Raw genomic sequence first — 20,794 nt, 5'->3', positions numbered from 1 at the left:
CGATCTCCTGACCTCGTGATCCGCCCGTCTCGGCCTCCCAAAGTGCTGGGATTACAGGCTTGAGCCACCGCGCCCGGCCTATTTTATATTTTATTGATGTATGAAAGTGGACGCAGATGCACAAGTGAGGATGCTTAACTGCATCAGTCATCAGGGTAGAGAGAGGAAACAAACACACATGCAGAATAAGATACCATTTAGACCCACTTAATTAGAAAAATGGAATAGTCTTACTGTAGCAAGTATTGGTGAGAACATGGAGTGAAAGGAAGTCTTATACATTGCTGAAAGGAATGCTAATTTCTACATTCATTTCAGAGAATAGTATGGCAAAATTTCCAGTTAATTTGAAGAGAAGTATCCCCGTCAATGTGGAAATTCCAGTTCTTGTCATATTCTAGAGAAATGCTAGCAAATATGCACAATGAGACATAAGAGGAATATTCACTGCCGCATTTTTATATTGCAATATAAAAGAATTGCAGGCAATTTAAATGTTCCATCAATATTCCCATCTTCTGATATAGTGATGCAATAGATACCATGCAGTTAAAATTAATGCTCTAGAGCTAACCATATCAACATGGCTAAATCTCAAAAATATAATGTTACGGGATAAAAACATATTGCAGAAGAATGTATACAGTATGATTTCATTTTATGCTGTTTGAGACCATGCAAAACAATATGTACATGTATATATACTGATGGTATTAAAAGTTTCATGGGAATGAACTCTAATTTGGGATGGTGTTTATCTCTAGTGAAGGGAGCAAGAGTGAAATCCAGGAAGAACTGATGGGATTGTATTGGGGTTTTTTTGTTTTTTTATTTTGTTTTTGAAATAGACTCTCACTCTGTCATCCAGGCTGGAGATCAGTGGCACAATCACAGCTCAGGGCAGCCTCAACCTCCCTGGCTCAAAGTATCCCCCTACCTCAGCCTCCCAAGTAGCTGGGATCACAAGCTCAAGCCCCTCGCCCAGCTAATTTTTTGAGATTTTTGTAGAGAAGGGCCCTCCCTATATTGCCAGGCTGGTGTTGAACTCCTGGGCTCTAGTGATCCTCCTGCCTCGCCCTCCCAAAGTGTTGGGATTACAGGCATGAGCCACCATGCCCAACCAAGGGGGCCATATTTGTAATAATTTATATGATAATTATTATTGTTGTTGATAGCAGTGGTGGTGATGGTTAGACAGGACTAATACAGGGTGGCCACAGGAGAACAGAAAATTCCAGGTAGCAGTTTCACATGACTAGCAAAAGGAAACTGATGAAATAGCTGCAGAAACTAGGGGCTGATATGACCCTGAAAACCCATAGCCTGGATCAAGCTGGCTAAGACCCACTGGACCCAAGGTGGCGCTGGATTTGACCTAGGATTCTCCCAGGATCTCGTTCTATGCTAATTAACATACTCAATCACACACCCACCAGTGCCATGGCAGTTCTGGCAACACTGACATTTGGTGTAAAAAGGGGTGGCACCACAGTACCAAGAAATCATCTTTTTCCCGGAATCTTCATGACTATTCCACCCCTTGGTTAAAGAAACCCATAAAGGCAACAACCCCAAACCCCCTTGTGCATCATTCTCTCTTGAGTACACTCACAGTCCCCTTTCCTGAGTGTGTACTTTTCACTTTGCAATAAATCTCTGTACTTTCACTATCGTTTGACCCATCCTTGAATTTCTTCTCTAGATGGTGTCAAGAGTCTGGATATCAGCCAGGGTGGAGATCCCACCGGCATCTGGGGATCTCCTCTAGACCACCAATATCAGTGGTAGTTATTTAATATTAAGTAAATATGATAAATATTAGGATTTAATAAAGCTGAGTTCTCTATATATTTCCTCATTATTTCACAATTTGAGAAAATTCCTGACAATTTATCAAATTGAGTAAGCCAAGCTGAGCAAACTGAACTTTTAGATTGTAACCTGCCTGATTTGCTTCAACATTAAGAAAGGAATTGTAAAATATCACTCACCAATTCCTCTGATTGCTTTCCGAATAGCTTCAGCATCCACTGATGGGCTAAAGTCTGGATAATCTCTTATTGTTCCTCGGTGTCCAACCTAGAAGGAAATATTTGAAAGTCACATTGGTTCAAAACAACATCTTTCTTGTATTACATATGCATATTCCTTCATGCATATGAGAGGCATATGACAAACCCATAATTTGCACACCTTCCTACCACTTCAGGAGTGGCTCTGAAACTGCCTTTGCAAAATCATGACAGTAAGAGAAATCTGACATGGTTGACTCCATCTTGCTTTTAGCGTCACAGGCTGGCTGTCTTTGCTCATTCCTGGGTGTGGGCCAAACTAACTTCAGGAGGAATTTAGTTTATAGTTTAAATGATACTAGCTCTTCCCCAAAGCTAAACTACCCTTGTACAATTAATGAAAGTCTACCAAGTTAGGAGGATGAGAGGGGCCTGAATTTTACTAAGATGTAGGCATAGTTACATAATTACCAGCCACTATTCTGGAGGTCACAATATTTGCAGCCTCCCCAATTACTCCTGCAGATAACATCACTATTACAGAACCTACAATTGGCCTTTTGAGATGTCTCTTCAGGCTTTTGCATTTCTGACTACTGGACAGCCCCACTCAGACCAACAACTCTTCTGGTGGCCCCCACTTACAAGCAGACTCAGCCTACAAGGACTGTTTTCTATACCCCTATGATTGCATCCTCAACCAATCAACATGCCCCCTTCCCTAGTCCCCTGCCCGCCATTTTATCCTTGAAAAATCCCTAACTTCTGAGCCTTCAGGGAGATTGATTTGGGTAATAACTCTGTCTCCTACATGGTGTGGCCAGCCTGGCATCAATTATACTCTTTCTTTACTGCAATGCCATGGTCTCAGTGGACTGATTGTGTCTGTGCAGTGAGCAGGAAGAACCCATTTGGCAGTTGCAGTTCCAGTGACGGTCTACCCCCCAGTCATAGGGAATATGATATCTACCCCATATCTCAGGAGTCCTCTTTTTCTCTTATGTAACAAATTACAAATATAAAACATTGGTTCTGTACAGCAGTAAGTTGTGTTAATCTTGGTGACACTGAAGAAAATTTTGTTTTGTTTTTGAGACGGAGTCTCGCTTTGCCGCCCAGGCTGGAGTGCAGTGGCCGGATCTCAGCTCACTGCAAGCTCCGCCTCCTGGGTTTACGCCATTCTCCTGCCTCAGCCTCCCGAGTAGCTGGGACTATAGGCGCCCGCCACCTCGTCCGGCTAGTTTTTTGTATGTTTTTTAGTAGAGACGGGGTTTCACCGTGTTAGCCAGGATGGTCTCGATCTCCTGACCTCGTGATCCACCCGTCTCGGCCTCCCAAAGTGCTGGGATTACAGGCTTGAGCCACCGCGCCGGGCCAGAAAATTTGTTTTAAAGTAGCATTTGCAGGAGAGCAACAAGAAAGCTGAAATTTCCTAAATCTTCTTGTTTTTCAAGTGATAATTCAAAGCTTATCGTGGCATCTCACACAGAAGTAACTGTGGTTTACAAACTTCAAGATGTTTTAATTAATGTTGACCATTGTCCTTGGGGAACTCCAGACTAAATGATCCATAAATGAAAACCCCCTTAGGACTGTCTGTTCTTGAGCTTTGTTTAATGAATGTGCAATTAGAAGACCTTCTAAAAGCTCTGCTGACATCATAGATCTTGAGGAATTGCATGGAAGTAAAAAATGCCACGCTACTAATTTTAAGCATGTAAATTAGAAGCATGTCAGTAAGCTAGGAAAGACCATAATACAGGAAAAATATTTTAAAATTGCTTACAAGACTAAAGAAGGACAGCCACAAAGATGTTGAGAAAAATAAAAATAAATGTCGATTTATATGGTAGTTCTTAACTTCTTGAATACAAATCTGTCTTTACAGTAATAATATTTCCTTTTTAAACAGCATTTTTCTATCTTGTTACTGAATAGTATTGGCTCTGTTGTCTTGTATTAATATGGCTTCATTTTGGCTCTTTTGAAGTGTTTAATGTTTTCATGAAAGGACATTATCTGTCACACTAAACTGAATGGAAAATTAGTGTTCTGGCACAGTAAAAAATGATAGTCTGCTGATTCCTAAGATTAGATTGAATAATTTATTTCAATACACACAAACACTGTTTAATCTTACAGCATCCAAAATAAGAACTTTAGAACCTAGAAATAATTACAAGTTAGAAACTAGTTGTGAGTGTTCCTGACCTGAAGATACCTGTAAGAAACCAATCACTTTAGTATGGGCATGGTGGCTCACTCCTGTACTCCCAGGACTCTTGGGGGCCAAGGACAGGATCACTTGAGCCCAAGAGTTCAGGGCCAGCCTGGGCGGAACAGTCAGACCCAGTCTCTACAAAATATTAAAAAATTACCAGGTGTGGTGGTATGCAGGTGTGGTCCCAACTACTCGGGAGGCTGAGGTGAGAGGACCACTTGAGCCCAGAAGGTCAAGGCTACAGTGAGCTGTGATTGTGTAACTGCACTGTAGTCTAGGTGACAGAGTGAGGCTCTGTCTCAAAGAAAGAAAGAAAGAAAGAGAGAGAGAGAGAGAGAGAAAGAAAGAGAAAGAAAGAAAGAAAGAAAAAGAAAGAAAGAAAGAAAGAAAAGAAATTAGTCACTTTAATATAATCTTTGATGAATTCTCTTTCTCCAAGGCTTGGTAAATATTTTATGGATTCACAGGGCCAACTGGTTTCATTTCACTTCTATCCACCTAGGAACTTTTGTGTTGATCTTATCTGTTCACCTTCCAGTGTCTGGCATTGTAAAAGAACTACCCCAACATTAGAGTGTTTGAGTGCTTCAGGCCCAGCACACTTTACATGCTAGGCACTTTATACATGTTAATTAAAATCTGCATAACAGCCCCAATAAATGAGAGTGAGCAATTGCACATAAACAGCACCAAGATTTAAGAAGACCAGAGAATTTGATTGAGTCTACACAGCTAATTGCAGGCAGAGGTTAGAATTTAAAAACAAACTAGACTATTCCAGACCATTTCTGGGGTTTCATGAAATGTAGTCTCTGTACCATCTGGAGTGATACTTTAAGTGTATATAACCAGGACCCACCTTCTATATACTGAATCATATTTTTTAGAGATGGGGTGCTAAATTCTACACGTTTAAGAAGCTCCCAGGTGATTCTGTGCCATGTAGATATTGACATGGCTGATTCTAAATATAAAAAGACAAACTTGTGGTCAGATCCCAGTTGTTCATGAATCATGAAAACTCAGCGTTTGCACTCCAGCTGTGAACTTTTCACTGTCCTCTACCACCTACACATCAAAATATGCTAAAATGCCAATGCACAGAATTAGAGAAGGAGGAAATTCCCAATTCATTATGCAATTTAGTACTAAGTAAGAATTAAATGGGGGAGAACAACTTGTTTAATTACAACGGGGGAAGAAAGTACACATACACACATCCCAGCTTGAAAAAGGGCATGGCAATTCTGAAGTGGAATTTTAGTGAAACATTTCAAACTGCTTCCATTATTTAAATGAATGGCATTATTCATTTGATAGACTTGGTTGCCCAAATCACTCCGAAATATTACATGACTTACAAAAGAATCTCACAATAAAAGATTAATGAAATCTTTTAAAACTAATACATGAACAAAGTGCTTTACAAACATTTTAACTCTTACAAGGGCCTTCATGAGGTGAATTTTATTATTTCTAATTGAAAATGGAAGAAACCCAGTCTCACAGAGATTATTTGCTTAAAAGAGTTCTGCTAATAAGGACAGCCCCAGCACTCAAACCCATCGCCTTATGACTAAAATGCCCCCTGTTCTATACCACATCACAGTGCCTCAGGGGACTTCATCTTAGTGGTTCTCAAAGTGTGATTCCTGAAGCAGCAGCATCAGCATCACCAGGGAATGTGACAGAAATGCAAATTCTCATGCCCAACCCCAGCGTTCCTGAACCAACAACTGCAGGGCTAGGATGCAGAATCTGCGACTTAACAAACATTCCCGGTGATTCTGGTGCACAATAAAGTTTAAGAACCACTACTTTATTTCCTTCTTAGCTGCCTAGAAAACTGAAGCAAAAATGAGCAAACAAGCCATGAATTCTCTTATGGGGTGTGGAAGATGAAGAATTTAATGATGAGCTCATCATTTCAGGAATGTCGGCATTTTTACAGCCAAACAAGGCTGTTTGTATTGCCTGTTTCATTGCAAGTTTAATTCCTTGACATTTATATTACTAATCAATACTTGGCTGAGTTTATTTCCAGTAACCCTAGTGTCCTAACATAGTCAATACTAGTGTAGAACATCACCTGAATACTTGGCAAAGTCTATTTAAAAAAAAAATTGCCTTTGATCAGATTTCCATCCACACATTTAAACACATTCAGTTGCTTTCCTTTTCTGAAACTTGACCTTCAGATGCCTCAAAAAGAAAAATGCTGCTGAAGCCAGTTGGAAAACAATTAAAGCAAAGAATGTCTAGATAAAGGGGGAAAGTAACAGGAGCTCTTTATACTAAGAACAATTGCTGCTAATCACTATGTGCCAAGTACTGTGCTAAGGGCGTTTCCTGCATTAGCTTATTCAATCCTTGCAATAAACTTATAAGGTAGATATAATACATTCCTTTTCACAGATGATGAAACTGATGCTTAAGTAACTTGCTTAAGTTCCCCCAGCCAGTAAATGGTCTGTCCCAACAGTCTTTGCTCCTAAACTAGACTAGCCTGCATCTCATTTAAACCATCTTTTTGAAGACAATATAATCTCCCTTGATCTTCTAAAATCATCCTTTGGAGGTCAGCCTTAGCACATGATGTCTTGAAGCCACTGCATGACCAAGCTGGGCCTGGGGAACTGTTTGCTATTACCCCTGGGACAGGCCAGTCTGTTTTTGACTCACAAAAGCCAGTTGCACCTATTTCTTCATGCAAAGTGTACTGCGTTTGCAAGAAATTAAACATTTACATTCAAAAGGATGAGTGGAAGAGAAAAACAGAAGGTGCCAACCCTGTTGATATGAAACATATTTAAAGCCAAATGCTACAGAGCAAGAATAGCAGTTGCTGCAGGGACATTTTGAAGATGCAGTGAAGCCAGATCACTCATCACTTCAGAAAGCCCTATGAAGGCCACATCCAAAAATTGAGGCTTCAAATCAAAGCCTCAGATAAAACTCCAGGACAAGGAGTTCTCAAAGAGCCGGGGAGAAAGGACGGCTCTCTGCTCAATGTCAAGATGCTGTGTTGGGTCATGAAGCTTTTATGATACAAGGAAAAATGGAGTAGATTGCAAAAAAATAAAACAATCAAACTTGGGAACTGTAAGACTTCCAGTTCAATTTTTCAAGTAAAAAGCACGTTTCCAAACCAAAGAAAGTTTACCGTAAAACAAAAAGGCCCTGAAATAAAACGCAGTCAAGTGGGGCAGGTGTTACTGGTTGAATTCTGTCTCCCCCCAAAAATACATTAAAGCCCCAACCCACAGTACCACAGAATGTGCCTTACTTGGGAACCAGGTTGTTGCAGATGTAATTATTTAAGATGAGGTCACATTGGCAGGCCCCCAATCCAATACCACTGGTGTCCTTATATGACAGCCACGTAAAGGCAGAGACATACAGAAAGAATGTGATGTGATGGTGAAGGCAGAGACTGGAGTTACACAGCTGCAAGCTGCCGGTATGTGAGACCAGAATGTGCCTCTTCAAAATATGAAGGATTGTTGAAGACAAGAAGAAACTGATGCTCAAGAGATCTCTTTCCTCCATTTGCCTAAAAGCAGGAGGAAGATTTATGAAGACAAAAGGTATTCTGCCCTCCTGACTGCAGTTACAAAGGTTAAAGACTGAAGACAGTTTAAGACCCTTATCAGCCTGACAATGGTATTAGAAGAATTTATACTAGCAAGCTGCACTAACTAACCTTTATCTGCAAATAATTTGTCTTTCTGAGATTCAAAGGTCCCTTTCTGTTGTGGGAGGTCAGGGACCCCAAATGGAGGGACCGGCTGAAGCCGCGGCAGAAGAACATAAATTGTGAAGATTTCACGGACATTTATTAGTTCCCCAAATTAATACTTTTATAATTTCTTATGCCTGTCTTTACTGCAATCTCTGAACATAAATTGTGAAGATTTCATGGACACTTATCCCTTCCCCTGTCAATACCCTTGTGATTTCCTATGCCTGTCTTTACTTTAATCTCTTAATCCTGTCATCTTCTTCGTAAGCTGAGGAGGATGAATGTCACCTCATGACCCTGTGATGATTGTGTCAACTGCACAAATTGTTTGTAGAGCATGTGTGTTTGAACAATATGAAATCTGGGCATCTTAAAAAAGAACAGGATAACAGCGATGTTGAGGGAACAAGAGAGGCCAGTTGAACTGGCCGCCAGTGAGCCGGATGGAACACAGCTATATTTCTCCTCTTTCATAAGCAAATAGGAGAAATATCACTGAATTCTTTTTCTCAGCAAGGAACATCCCTGAGAAAGAGAATACGCCCTGAGGGTAGGCCTATAAATGGCCCCTTTAGAAGCCTGTGCCATCTTTTATGGTCGAAGCCGAAGGGGTGAAATAAGCCCCGGTCTCCTGTAGCAATCTCAGGCTTATTAGGACGAGGAAAATTCCCACCTAATAAATTTTGGTCAGACAGGTTTTCTGCTCTCAAACCCTGTTTCCTGATAAGATGTTATCAACGACAATGTGTGCCCGAAACTTCATTAGCAATTTTAATTTCGCCTCTTCCGGTGGTCCTGTGATCTTGCCCTGCCTCCACTTGCTTTGTGATATTTTATTACCTTGTGAAGCATGTGATCTCTGTGACCCACACCCTATTCGTGCACTCCCTCCCCTTTTGAAAATCACTAATAAAATCTTGCTGGTTTTACGGCTCGGGGAACATCACGGATCCTGCCGACATGTGATGTCTCCCCCGGACACCCAGATTTAAATTTCTCTTGTGCTCTTTCCCTTTATTTCTCAAACCAGCCGAGACACTTAGGAAATAGAAAAGAACCCACGTTAAACATCGGGAGCAGGTTCTCCCGATACCTTTCTGTTGTCTTGTTACTAAAAATTTACTGTTCTTTGTTGAAGATGCTATATAACCTGAAATTCAAAGCCACCTCTGTGAAAACTACTCATTCTCTGGGTGTCTCCATGTATACTCAAAATATACATGTTAATAAACTTCTGTTTGGTTTTCTCTTGTCCAATCTGTCTTTTGTAACAAAGGTCCTTTCCAACTAAGAACCTATGGGGGTTACTGTTACTCCTCTATACCAGTAAACCACTAGAAACCAGGAAGAGGCTATGAAGGACTCCCCTACAGGTTTCAGAGGGAGGATGGCCCTGCCCACACCTTGATTTTAGACTTCTAGCCTCCAGAACTGTGAGATAATACATTTATGTCGTTTGAAGCCAGCAGCTTGTGGTACTTTATTACTGCAGCCCTAGGAAACTAATATAGCAGGTAAAGGCCAGAGAAAAATACTGGTAACCAACCAGTTCCTACAGGGCAAATCCTAGGGGCCTCGCCTAAAAGGATCCTCACCTGGGAGAAGTCCCACTGGCTGGCAATGATGGCTATGCCTATGGAAGATGATGCACAAGCAGAAGGCTCCCACCACTACTGCAGGCACACTCTGCAGCCCACAGGGCAGTAAGGAGAAGTAGGCAGTGCTGAACATCCACAGCAGCAAGACTGGCAGCCACTGAATTGCCTGAGGAATGCCAGGCTGACATCAGGGCTTTGCTCGTAATGTGTCCAAAGGTCTGAAGAAATGCTTATATTTGTTCTTGTGCTCACTTAAAGAAAAAATATTCATGCTTTTCAGCTTTCCTTTTTTAAATTTTTAAAACATATTTAGGGGGTACAAGTACAGATTTCTTACATACAGATGGTGCATAGTGGTGAAGTCTTGGCTTTTATTAGTGTATCTGTCACCCGACAAGTGAACACTGTGTTCAGTAGGTAATTTTCAACTCTTAGCCCCTCCCACCTTCCCACCTTTTGAAGTCTTCAATCTCTATTATTCTACTCTCTATATCAATGTGTACCCATTGTTTAGCTCCCACTTACAAGGGAGAACATGTTGTATTTGATTTTCTGTTTCTGAGTCATTTCACTCAGGATAATGGCCTCCAGTTCCATTCATCTTCCTGCAAAAGACATGATTTCATATTTTTTTATGGATGAGTAGTATTCTATAGCATGTGTGTGTGTGTGTATGTGTATACCACCACATTTTCTTAATTCAATCCTCTGTTGATAAACCTTAGGTTGATTCCATATTTTTGCTATTGTGAATAGTTCAGCTTTTCTTTTTTAAATACAGTGATTTCATCATCGGGGCAGTGCCAGAGCAAGAGGATTGGAATGTGAGAACAGAGGAGGGTGTGGGATGGAGTAGAAAGATGAATGTGATTCAGGAATCAGGGAAGACAGGGACAAACAAGCCATTGATGTTGTATTTTCCATGACACATGAGTTATAATAAGAAGACCTGACCCCTTGGAGCGTGTGTCACTCACAGCTAGCCTGCCTTACATTGGCTCCTGTGCCTCACCTCCTAGGCTTCTTCCCACCTCTCCAGGATGCACTCACCTTTGTCTGACCTCTATAAAGTAGGCACTTCTAAAATAGAAAGCGGCTCTCTCTTTTCTTTCCCTCTAATCCTGCTGTGGGTTATTTCTCCCACTCCCTCTTCTGTATACAGACAAATCCCACATTATAGCTCTAGCCCAGACTTCCGTTTTGAGCACTGGTCTTGCATATTCAATGTCTCCTCCATGTGTTTGTTTTGATATCTCATATACCAACTCACTGTTTCCTCCCAAGCTATTTCTTCCCCCATCTGACACTCACATAGTATTTACTCATATTTTACATATACCTGATCATTTAATCCTCAAAACCACCCTATGAGGTAGATAAAATTAATACCCTGATTTTATAGAAGAGAAAAGAGGGTCCAGAGAGGTTAAGACACTTGCTGAGGTCACATAGCTAGCTTGTGGCACAGCCAGGATTTGAACCTAGGCAATCTGGCTCCAGTTTCTGGCTCATCCCCAATTTGCTGAGTTTCCTCAATCTTCCCCATTCCTGGAAAAGGACCAACCATCAGCCACCAGAAACCTGGGAGTCCCCTTTGATTCCTTCACCTGCCTTTCCCTCTGAATTCCATCCATCAGCAAGGCCTGCTGAGACTATTTTAAGAAGATAATCTCATGTGCACTCCTTCCCAGCTTCTTTGCTCCTGCTCTTGTCCAAGTCACAATCATCGCTCTCCTGTACTTGAACATCTGAGCCATGTCCCTCTCTACTTCTTACTGCCCATCTCCAGCCATTGCCCACATAGCAGCCAAGGGATCTGTTAAAGATCTAAGTTAGGCCAGGTGCGGTGGCTGACACCTGTAATCTCTGCACTTTGGGAGGGAGGTCAATGCGGATGGATCACCTGAGGTCGGGAGTTTGAGACCAGCCTGGCCAATATAATGAAACTCCGCCTCTACTAAAAATACAAAAATTTAGCCAGGTGTGGTGGCAGGAGCCTGTAATCCCAGCTACTCGGGAGGCTGGGGCAGGAGAATCGCTTGAACCCAGGAGGCGGAGGTTGTAGTGAGCTGAGATTGTGCCTCTGCACTCTGGTGTGGGCAACAGAGTGAGACTCCGTCTTAACAACAACAATGACAAAAAAAAAAAGATCTAAGTCAGATATTGTCACTCCCCTGTTTCACACTGAATAGAGTCCAAACTCCTTACACTGGTCCATAGGGCCCCGCGTGGTTTGGCCCATCCCCCTTCATGGCTCTTATCTGGAGCCACTCTCTCCAGATGAGAGGTGGAGTTCTCACCACACTTCAGTTCTTTGAAAGTCAAGCTGGTATACAATGAACTCTTTCCCACCTTAATGCCTTGTTTTGTGTTATTCTCTCTACCTGGAATGGTTTTTACCTTCAGTCCTCTCTTTAAAGACCGTCTTCTCTAACAGGCCTTCTTTGGCACTTGATCTGAGTAGGTCTTCTACTGTTATTCTGCATCTCAGCCACCTCTCCATTGTTAGGACACTCAGCATTGAGTAATACCTCTCCCTGTTTATATCTGTCTCTCCACCTCCTCTAAAATAAAGTTCCAGAAGGCAGAGACATTTGTTTCACTCACTCCTATTTATCCAGCTGGAGCCCAGTGCTCAGTCCCCAGATAGGGGCTTAATACATAACTGTGAATTAATTTGCTAAGTAAGAAAATGAAAGGAAGACAATGACATCTCACAGTGTGGACTTTCTCCAAGCTCTACACTAGATAGTTGGCTGCCTGATGAGTTGCTTCCTTCACATATCAATAGTCTAGAAATCAAAGTTCCCATTGTATCCTGGGAGATTTGGGAGATATTTCAGAAGCTGAGTGTTTTCTAGTACACCAGAGACATGAAATGCATGACTGTGTCTGGTGATTCTGTTATGTATTTCTCCCTGTCTCTCCAAGAGCTCAGGGTTTCTCCGACAAAGGTAGCAAACCCAACTATATGGAATGAGCTGGAAATATGGGGCCTCCCCAGAGACTTTATCAACACAAACATCTTTCTCAGAATAATTTTTATGTATTTGTTTAAAGCAGATTATAAAAAAATTATATTCATCTTCTTTTGAGTCATCTAGCACCAGTATTTGTGGATTATCTCTTTGTTCTACAATCAAAGTAAAGTGCTTAACCTAGTTAAGAGTTCTTGAGCAAATCCTCCTCTTGGCTAAGGGTCACAAAAGAGTTGAAGACCAATGTGGCTATTCTGGCCACATACTCGGCCCTGTGCATGTCTAACTTCTGCAGGAGATGCCTCTCTTTAAGGGTCCTGCAATCTAACAGGAATACATAGAGAATTTATATCTCCCTGGGTATATGAAGAAATATAGGGAATTTGGCTCACTGAAGTACAGAATCCACATCTTCTTAAATGGCCCTTGGCTAGAGAATGGTGGCTGTCTGCCTTAGCATTCCAGGCTGATATAATAAAATGCCATAAACTGAGTGTCTTATAAATAACAAAAACTTATTTCTCACCATTCTGGAGGCTAAAAATCCAAGATCAAGGTGCCAGCAGATTCGGTGTCTAGTGAAGTTCCATGTTATGGTTCATATACAGCAACTTCTGGCTGTGTTCTCACGTGGTAGAAGACGTGACCAAGTTCCCTCAGATCTCTTTCAAAAGGAAAATAATCCCCACCTAATCCAATCACCTCCCAAAGATCCCATCTCCCAACACAATCATCCTGAAGGTCAGGATTTCAACCTATGAATAAGGGGAAGGTTGGTGGGGGAGGCGGGGCAACACAGACATTTAGACCACAGCACTGCCTTTGCAGGATTTGGGGATGCTTATTCCATCCACCTCACTCCTATGAGGGTGAGAAACCTGTGAGGGACTGAGATCAGGGGTGTGTCCTGTTTGTAATATTCCGGGCAGAATATTTCTTACATAAATGGTTAAGGTCAATGATGTCTACCGGACATCATGGCAAATGCATTATTTTATGAGTTATTTATGAGTTTTTTTAAAAAGTGATAATCCTAACAAGAAGTTGCTGCAGATTTAAGAATGCTTCCTAATGTAAAGTAAACCTAGAGAATGGAAACTCCTTGAACAGTCCATGTGAAGACTTTTTGGGATTCTCTGTGGCCTTTGGAGGATATTAAAGTATCATAAAACAGGACTGTAATACCTCCCCAATCCCCTTGTAATCTTGTACCCCTGTTATTGCTTCATGGGAATCTTCCTATTGCATTCAAATGTGTCTTGCCCATCTGCCTCAGAGCTTACACTTGTCATTCCCTCTGCCTGGCTGCTCTTTCCCAAGATATTCTCTCAGCTCACCGTCTCATGCCACGTTGACTTCTACTCATACATCTGAGCAGAAAATCACATACCCCATCATACTTATTATCCACCTTTGCTTTTCCCCAGAGCACTTAAAACTGTCTTTTTACACTGTACATTTATTTCTCATTTATTGTCTGTCTTCCCTAATAAAATGTAGGCTCCCTGCTTTTTTATTTCTCTTTCTCTACTGTGTTGTGAGAGCCAATATCTGGCACATAAAAGATACGTGGTAAATATTAGTTGAGTGAATAAATGAATAAAAAATGCTTTCTTGTTCTGCATCCTGTTTCTTTCAATCCTGTTTCTCTCAAGTGCCACTGTCAGACTTTTCAGAGCTCCATGCCATATGTTAAAAATTCTACAAATGCAGTCTTCACCTTTCTTAAACCCTGTTCACATGGGGCTGTCACTACTCCTATTGAAACATGCCTCCAGAACCTACATGAGGTACTGAATCAAACACAAAGAGTTACAAATGAAAGAAGCAAAGATCTGATAATGAAGGGATAGATGAGAATTTTCTCCTGTTTTGATTTATTCTCTTGTAATTCATGTGAGACCTGTGTATTCATTTTATTGCTCAGTACTCTATATACTTCTTTTTTATCTAACTGCTTTACATCCACCAAAAAAATAGACTTTGAAGAGAACAATTCGTACCTTCTCCACTATACATTCCTTGCTGTCTGATCTAAAACTTTTTATTTTCCTCTTTATCTCTGATTTACCAGGCTCTTCCAATAGCTAAACATTAGCTTTGCATACTATCACTTTATCATGATTAAACATAAAAGAGGGACCCTCCCTCCTTCACAGTTGGGCTAACATCAGAGAATGGCAAAGAACAGCTTTTTAGTGTTCATTCCACTCATTCCTAGGAAGCCTCTCTGCTCTCACTCAGATGAGAAATTTTCCAGGCTTTGGAAACATTAAACAAAGCTTAAATGTTTTGATTTGAAATCCAGGTCTAACCTGTTTTAAATCAACTTTCTGCAATAGACCATTTGTGTACCTGTTTGAATGTCAATATTTACCTAAAGCAGTTTCAGGGAACATGGTTTAAAACACACAGCAGAGTGGAACAGCACCTAACCAGGGAAGATGCCTGTTCTGCTTGGAAAGTGAAAAGACTCTTTCAGTGAAAATAGTCACCATCTTGATCTTCCATTCCCGGATGTGGTAGATGGGAGGGAGACCAGAGGAGGAGTTCAGCACATTCACATGCATGAACACAGGTTTCTCCTCACACATGTTTTAAATTTGCGTAGCAAAGAAGAGCAACTACACCAGGAAAGAAAGGTCTAATGGGACGTCTGTGTCAAAGCAAGAAGTATGAAACTGGACAGGACACTCACAAACTCTTTGAACCCAGGAATAGCAGCATCCAAATGTCCAGAGCTGGTATCTTCCATGGGACAGAATTTGAAAGGCATTATCTTCGCAAAATTCTCTCTCATGTTAGCACATTGCACCTTTCCTAACAGCCCTACCACTACTGCCATTCCTCTGGGTTAACAGTGGAAATGAGACAACTGTGTCCTCATGTGTCAAACTGCACCAATCTTGCTCCCTCCAGAGTGGAAGACTTCGGTAGGGAAGGGAGGCTGTGCCTTCTAACTCTTACCATGAACACATGATCATGGAGTAGCTTTTCCCATCTGCAAGGGTCCGTCCTGGTAGCCTTCCCCCCACATTTCCACCACCACGGATCCCTTTTTCAATATCTTCTATATGGATCCCATGTTTTGAATGATTCTGTCTTGCCAATCTATATTTATTACCAAACATTAATTCATTTTCCCATTTTTCCCATATATGAAAAATATGTCTAACAATCAGAGCTTCTGATCAACATAAATAGCCAGTGCCATTGGAACTAATATAACCTTGTTTTCAATATAACGTTAGTCAAAAATAAAATAATATATATTGGAAACTGTGTGCCTTAATGTGAGTTATATATGTGTAGTACAATTAGGAATGTATCTGGTCTTTGCACTGGTTCTTGGCACAGAGCTTCAAAAACCCTTGGAATTTCCTGAGTGATAGCAGTGACTTTGTGATGCAATTGAGGTGACTCATGGCATACTCTTAGACAGCCTTAGAATGATGGCTGGTCTCCAGAAAGATTAGCCCTGTGATCACAGGGTTGCAACTCTGGTCAGCCGGACCTCTGAGGATGAAAGAGGGGCTGGAGATTGAGTTCAATCATGTAGCAAACAATTTAATCAATCAATTGTGCCTACATAATGGAACTCCAATTACAGTTCTGGACACTGAGGCTCAGAGGAGCTTCCTGGTTATTGAACACACTGACACAAAGGGAGGGTGAAGTGCCCTGACGCCACAGGGAGAGGGCACGGAGTCTCTGGGTCCAGGAACCTTCCAGAGCTTGCCCATGTGTATCCCTCATAATAAACTTGCATTCATAAGGATAGCACTTTCAGTGAGTTCTGTGAATCATTCTAGGGAATTCTTTAATTTCGGAGGGTCATGGAAACTCCCAAATTTATGGCCAGTTGGCCAGAGTGCAGGTGATTCCTGAGACTTGAACTGATATCTGAAGTGAGGGCAGTTTTGCGGAGGACTGAGCCCTTAATGCTGTGGAATCTGATGCTAACGCTGGATAGTCAGTGTCAGAAATGTATTCCAGCATGCCCACTAGGAGTGGAAAGGGAGGATTTTTATGTCCTTAGAAATATATATGTGTTTAAAATATTATAAAATATTGAAAATAAGAGTGGCCAGAAGGAATTTGATTGAGGATATGCCATCTCTTTTAGATGGCTGAAAGAACCATTTCAATGGGGAGAGGGGGCTACTCATGTGTAATAAAATCAAGCCCAGGAAATAGGCAGAAGCCCCTCTACAAAAACAGTTGCAGCGATATTATTTGGCAAGAAATACATTTTAGAATAAAATTAATATATTGAAATCATGCTGAGTAAAACTAACATTTATTGAGTGCTCACTCCATGCCAGGCACTGCTAATACATTTTACATGAACTGGCTTAATGCTTACAAACCCTAGATGATATAGGCACTATTACCATACCTGTTTTATAGATGAGGAAACTGAAGTAGAGAAGGACTAAGCAATTTGCTCAAGAGCCTACCTTTTAAACAATTAGGGAGTTCTGAAAGGGCGAGTTAAGACTGTGGTTAGACTGTCTTCATTTTGCTCCCAGCAGAGCCTGTCGAACTAGGTACTTGCTGCTTTAATTGTTTAACTGTTTTGGATGAACTTCAAAACAGTTAGTAGGCATTGTATTTAGGTAATATGTTTTCATAAAACTTCTCTGATCCCTTGGTTGCAGAGTGCCTCTATATTCCCTTTCCTCATTTTGTAAACTGGAGTTTGGAGTGGTGAAAGGAGAATAGATACCAAGTTAGGACGTTAATAACAATTCATGGTGATTACAATGATTGTGAGTTAATTTTAAAAAATTCTAGCACCAGTGGGTGTGGTGGCTCACACCAGTAATCCAGCACTTTTGGTTTTTTTTTTTTTTTTTTTTTTGAGACGGAGTCTGGCTCTGTCGCCCAGACTGGAGTGCAGTGGCCGGATCTCAGCTCACTGCAAGCTCCACCTCCCGGGTTCACGCCATTCTCCTGCCTCAGCCTCCCAAGTAGCTGGGACTACAGATGCCCGCCACCTCGCCCGGCTAGTTTTTGGTATTTTTTTTAGTAGAGACGGGGTTTCACCGTGTTAGCCAGGATGGTCTTGATCTCCTGACCTCGTGATCCGCCCGTCTCGGCCTCCCAAAGTGCTGGGATTACAGGCTTGAGCCACCGCGCCTGCCCATCCCAGCACTTCTGAAAGCCAATGTGGGTGGATCAGTTGAGCTCCAGAGTTCAAGACCAGCCTGCGCAACACAGTGAGTCCCCATCTCTACAAAAAAATTTAAAAATTAGCTGGGCATGCTGAGGCATGCCTGTGGTCCGAGCTACTCAGGCGACTGAGGCAGTAGGATCGCTTGAGCCCAGGAGGTTGAGGCTGCAGCAAGCCGTGATTGTGCCACTGCACTCCAGCCTGAATGACAGAGTAAAGCTCTGTCAAAAAAAAAAAAAAAAAGAAAAGAAAAAGAAAAAGAAAGAAAGAAAGAAAAGAAAAACTCTAGTACCATAATAAAAATTCTAATTTGAAAGTTCAAACAAATAGGAATTACATTTATTATTATTCTGTAAATGTAAGTTAGGAATTGATCAAGGAGGAAAAAGCTCAGAGTATTTACATAAGAAAGCCAGCATTGTATTACAGAAAGTACACAGAAAAAATACTGCTGTGGTAGCTTAATAAAATGTCATGTTCTAAGACATTCTAATTGGTGGGCTTCCTGAGTGCTTGCTATGGACCTACAGGCAACATATGACAAGGGACCCTGAGTCCAAGGAGTACAGACCAATAAGATATCAGACCCTTTCATCAAGGGTGAAGTGGTAGAACACATGTCTGAACAGAGATATTCAAAATTTGCAAGCAAAGGAAATACTAATGCAACACAGACTGTTGATTCATCTGAAACAATGGTAGGGTTGCAACACCCCTGGATAGAATATAAAAGACCTAAGAAACCAGCCATTCTTTCATCTTCAATGGTAATACACTGAAATTGCAACTACTGACTTCTCCCTTGATCATACCACTGTAATAAACTAATCATACACATAACCACGTATACAGTTTTGGAGAAATGCAAGGACTTGATTGCTTATTTATGTTTGAGTGTGTATGTGCTTTTGTGTGGCAGAGAGAAAAAAAGAACACATAAAACTTTGCGATAAGAATATTTACAATTGGAAATCTGAGCGTTTTTACCATCTTAACCATTTCTAAGTGTACGGTTCAGTAGTGGTTAGAATATTCACATTGTTTTGAAACATCTTCAGAACTTTTTCATCTTTCAGAACTGAAACTCTACATATTAAACAACTCCTCTTTTTCTCTTTCCTTATTCATTCCTAACGACCAGTCTGCCTTCTGTTCCTATGAATTTGACTGCTTTGGATACCTCGTATCAATGGAATCATATAGCATTTTGTCTCTTTGAGACTGACATTTCACTTAACATAATGGGCTCAAGGCTCATTCATATAGTAGCATGTGACAGGGGTTTCTTCCTGTCACACAACATGTGTTTTTAAAAGACTGAATAATATTTCATTGTGTGTACGTACCGCATTTTGTTTATTCATTCTTGTCCATGGAAACTGGGCCGTTTCCACCCCTTGGCTATTGTAAAAAGTACTGCAGTGAACATGGGTGTACAGATATCTTTCTTTAAGATCCTGCTTTCATTTCCTTTGGATATATATCCAGAAATGGGATTGCTGGAGCATGTGGTAGTTCTAGTTTTAATTTTTTGGAGAATCGCTATCTTGTTTTCCATAGCGGTTCTGAGTTGTTCTTAATCTTTGCTCTCTGAGATCTCACTCACAGATATTAGTTCTTTAATAGAGGGAGAGGAGGTAAATAGGAAAACTAAACAAAACAAAAACCCAGGGACAGCAGGAGCCCTTCTCTGGCTAGGGAAACCTATGTGAGGGTTTGCTCTCCAGGCTCAGGTTCGCCTCCCCTTTGCGACCCCTCCCCACCTCTTTCCTGCTATCTGATGCCAAATGCTACCATCCCTGATGTAGCCATACTCCTAGCCCCTGTGGTAGGCAGAACAACAGCCTCCTAAAATGTATACACCATAATCCATGGAAATTGTCAATGTATTGTGTTTCATGATGAAAGGGACTTTGCAAATGTAATTAAGGTTCCAGACCTTAAAACACAGGGATTAGCCCGCGTTATCCAGGTGGGCCCAATTTAATCACATGCGCCCTTAAAAGCAGAGAAATATATTCAGCTGGAGGGAGAAGGGAAAGGCTGAAAAGAGATTCCAAGCATAAGAAAGATTTGATGCATTATTGCTGGTTCTGAGATGTAGGGGCCACGTACAACGACAGGCAGAGGCCTGCAGGAGCCAAAGACAGCTTCTGCTGGCAGCCACCAAGGACTAAGGACTCAATTCTACAACTACAAGGAACTAAATTCTACCAAAAACCTAAACGGGCTTGGAAGAGGATTCTTCCCAAAGTCCTCCAGAAAGGCACACAGTCCCAACAACGCCTTCATTTTAGTGCTGTGAGACCCATTTCAGGCTTCTAACATACAGAACTGTGAGATAATAAATAGGTGTTGTTTTACATTGCTAAATTTATGGCAATTTGTCACAGCTGCAATAGGAAATGAATACACCCCTGATCACACTCAGCTGGGTCTCTCCTAGCCCTTCAGAAATGTGCCATGCCTTTGAAGGTATCAGCGGGAGAGCCTGCTCAACGAATTTCATGTCAATTTACTCGTGGACAAGGGCCAGAGGGAGACTTTTTTTTTAACACCAGCATTTTGGAGAGATGCTGTTTTCACCTCACTCTATGAGATGTTCATAAAAGCAGCAGGGATTTCAGATGAAAGATGAGAGATTAGCCTAGCCAATGGGAAGGGAATAATTTGGGTCACACAAAGCCTTCCAACAGCACACCTTCCATCCATACTGCCCAGGCCAAGGGATGGTCACATCTCTACACAGGCTTTTCTTTAAACTTGCCCTGTCCCTTACTTATAAAATATAATGTATGCTCATGATTTAAAAAAATTCAAACAGTACAGAAGGTGATATATTGAAAAGTAAAAGTGCTCTTTCTCATAATTCTACCTTTCCACAAAGTTTTCATGTAACAGTCTTTCTGTATATTTTTTTATTTTCTTTGTTCTTTCTTTTAAACAGAATCCCTCTGTACATATTATTCGCTAAGTTGGTTTTTTACTTTTTATTTTTTTAGACAGAAGTCTCGCTCTTTTGCCCAGGCCGGACTGCAGTGGCGCTCTCTCTGCTCACTGCAAGCTC

The 20,794-nt window shown here is 41.3% G+C and overlaps 1 protein-coding gene across 1 annotated transcript in view; it reads right to left on the bottom strand.

The window, feature by feature from the left end:
• Positions 1 to 20,794, bottom strand: part of ANXA3 (annexin A3) — a 61,081-nt gene that overhangs the window by 37,620 nt on the left and 2,667 nt on the right. The window contains exon 3 of the mRNA XM_011941731.1: positions 1,992 to 2,079. Within this exon, the coding sequence (XP_011797121.1) occupies positions 1,992 to 2,079 (88 nt within the window). The remainder of the gene's footprint in view (positions 1 to 1,991; positions 2,080 to 20,794) is intronic.

This window comes from Colobus angolensis, unplaced genomic scaffold (assembly GCF_000951035.1).
Source record: "Colobus angolensis palliatus isolate OR3802 unplaced genomic scaffold, Cang.pa_1.0 Scaffold200, whole genome shotgun sequence".
Taxonomy (NCBI): domain Eukaryota; kingdom Metazoa; phylum Chordata; class Mammalia; order Primates; family Cercopithecidae; genus Colobus; species Colobus angolensis.
This window is presented reverse-complemented; position numbering and strand designations above follow the sequence as displayed.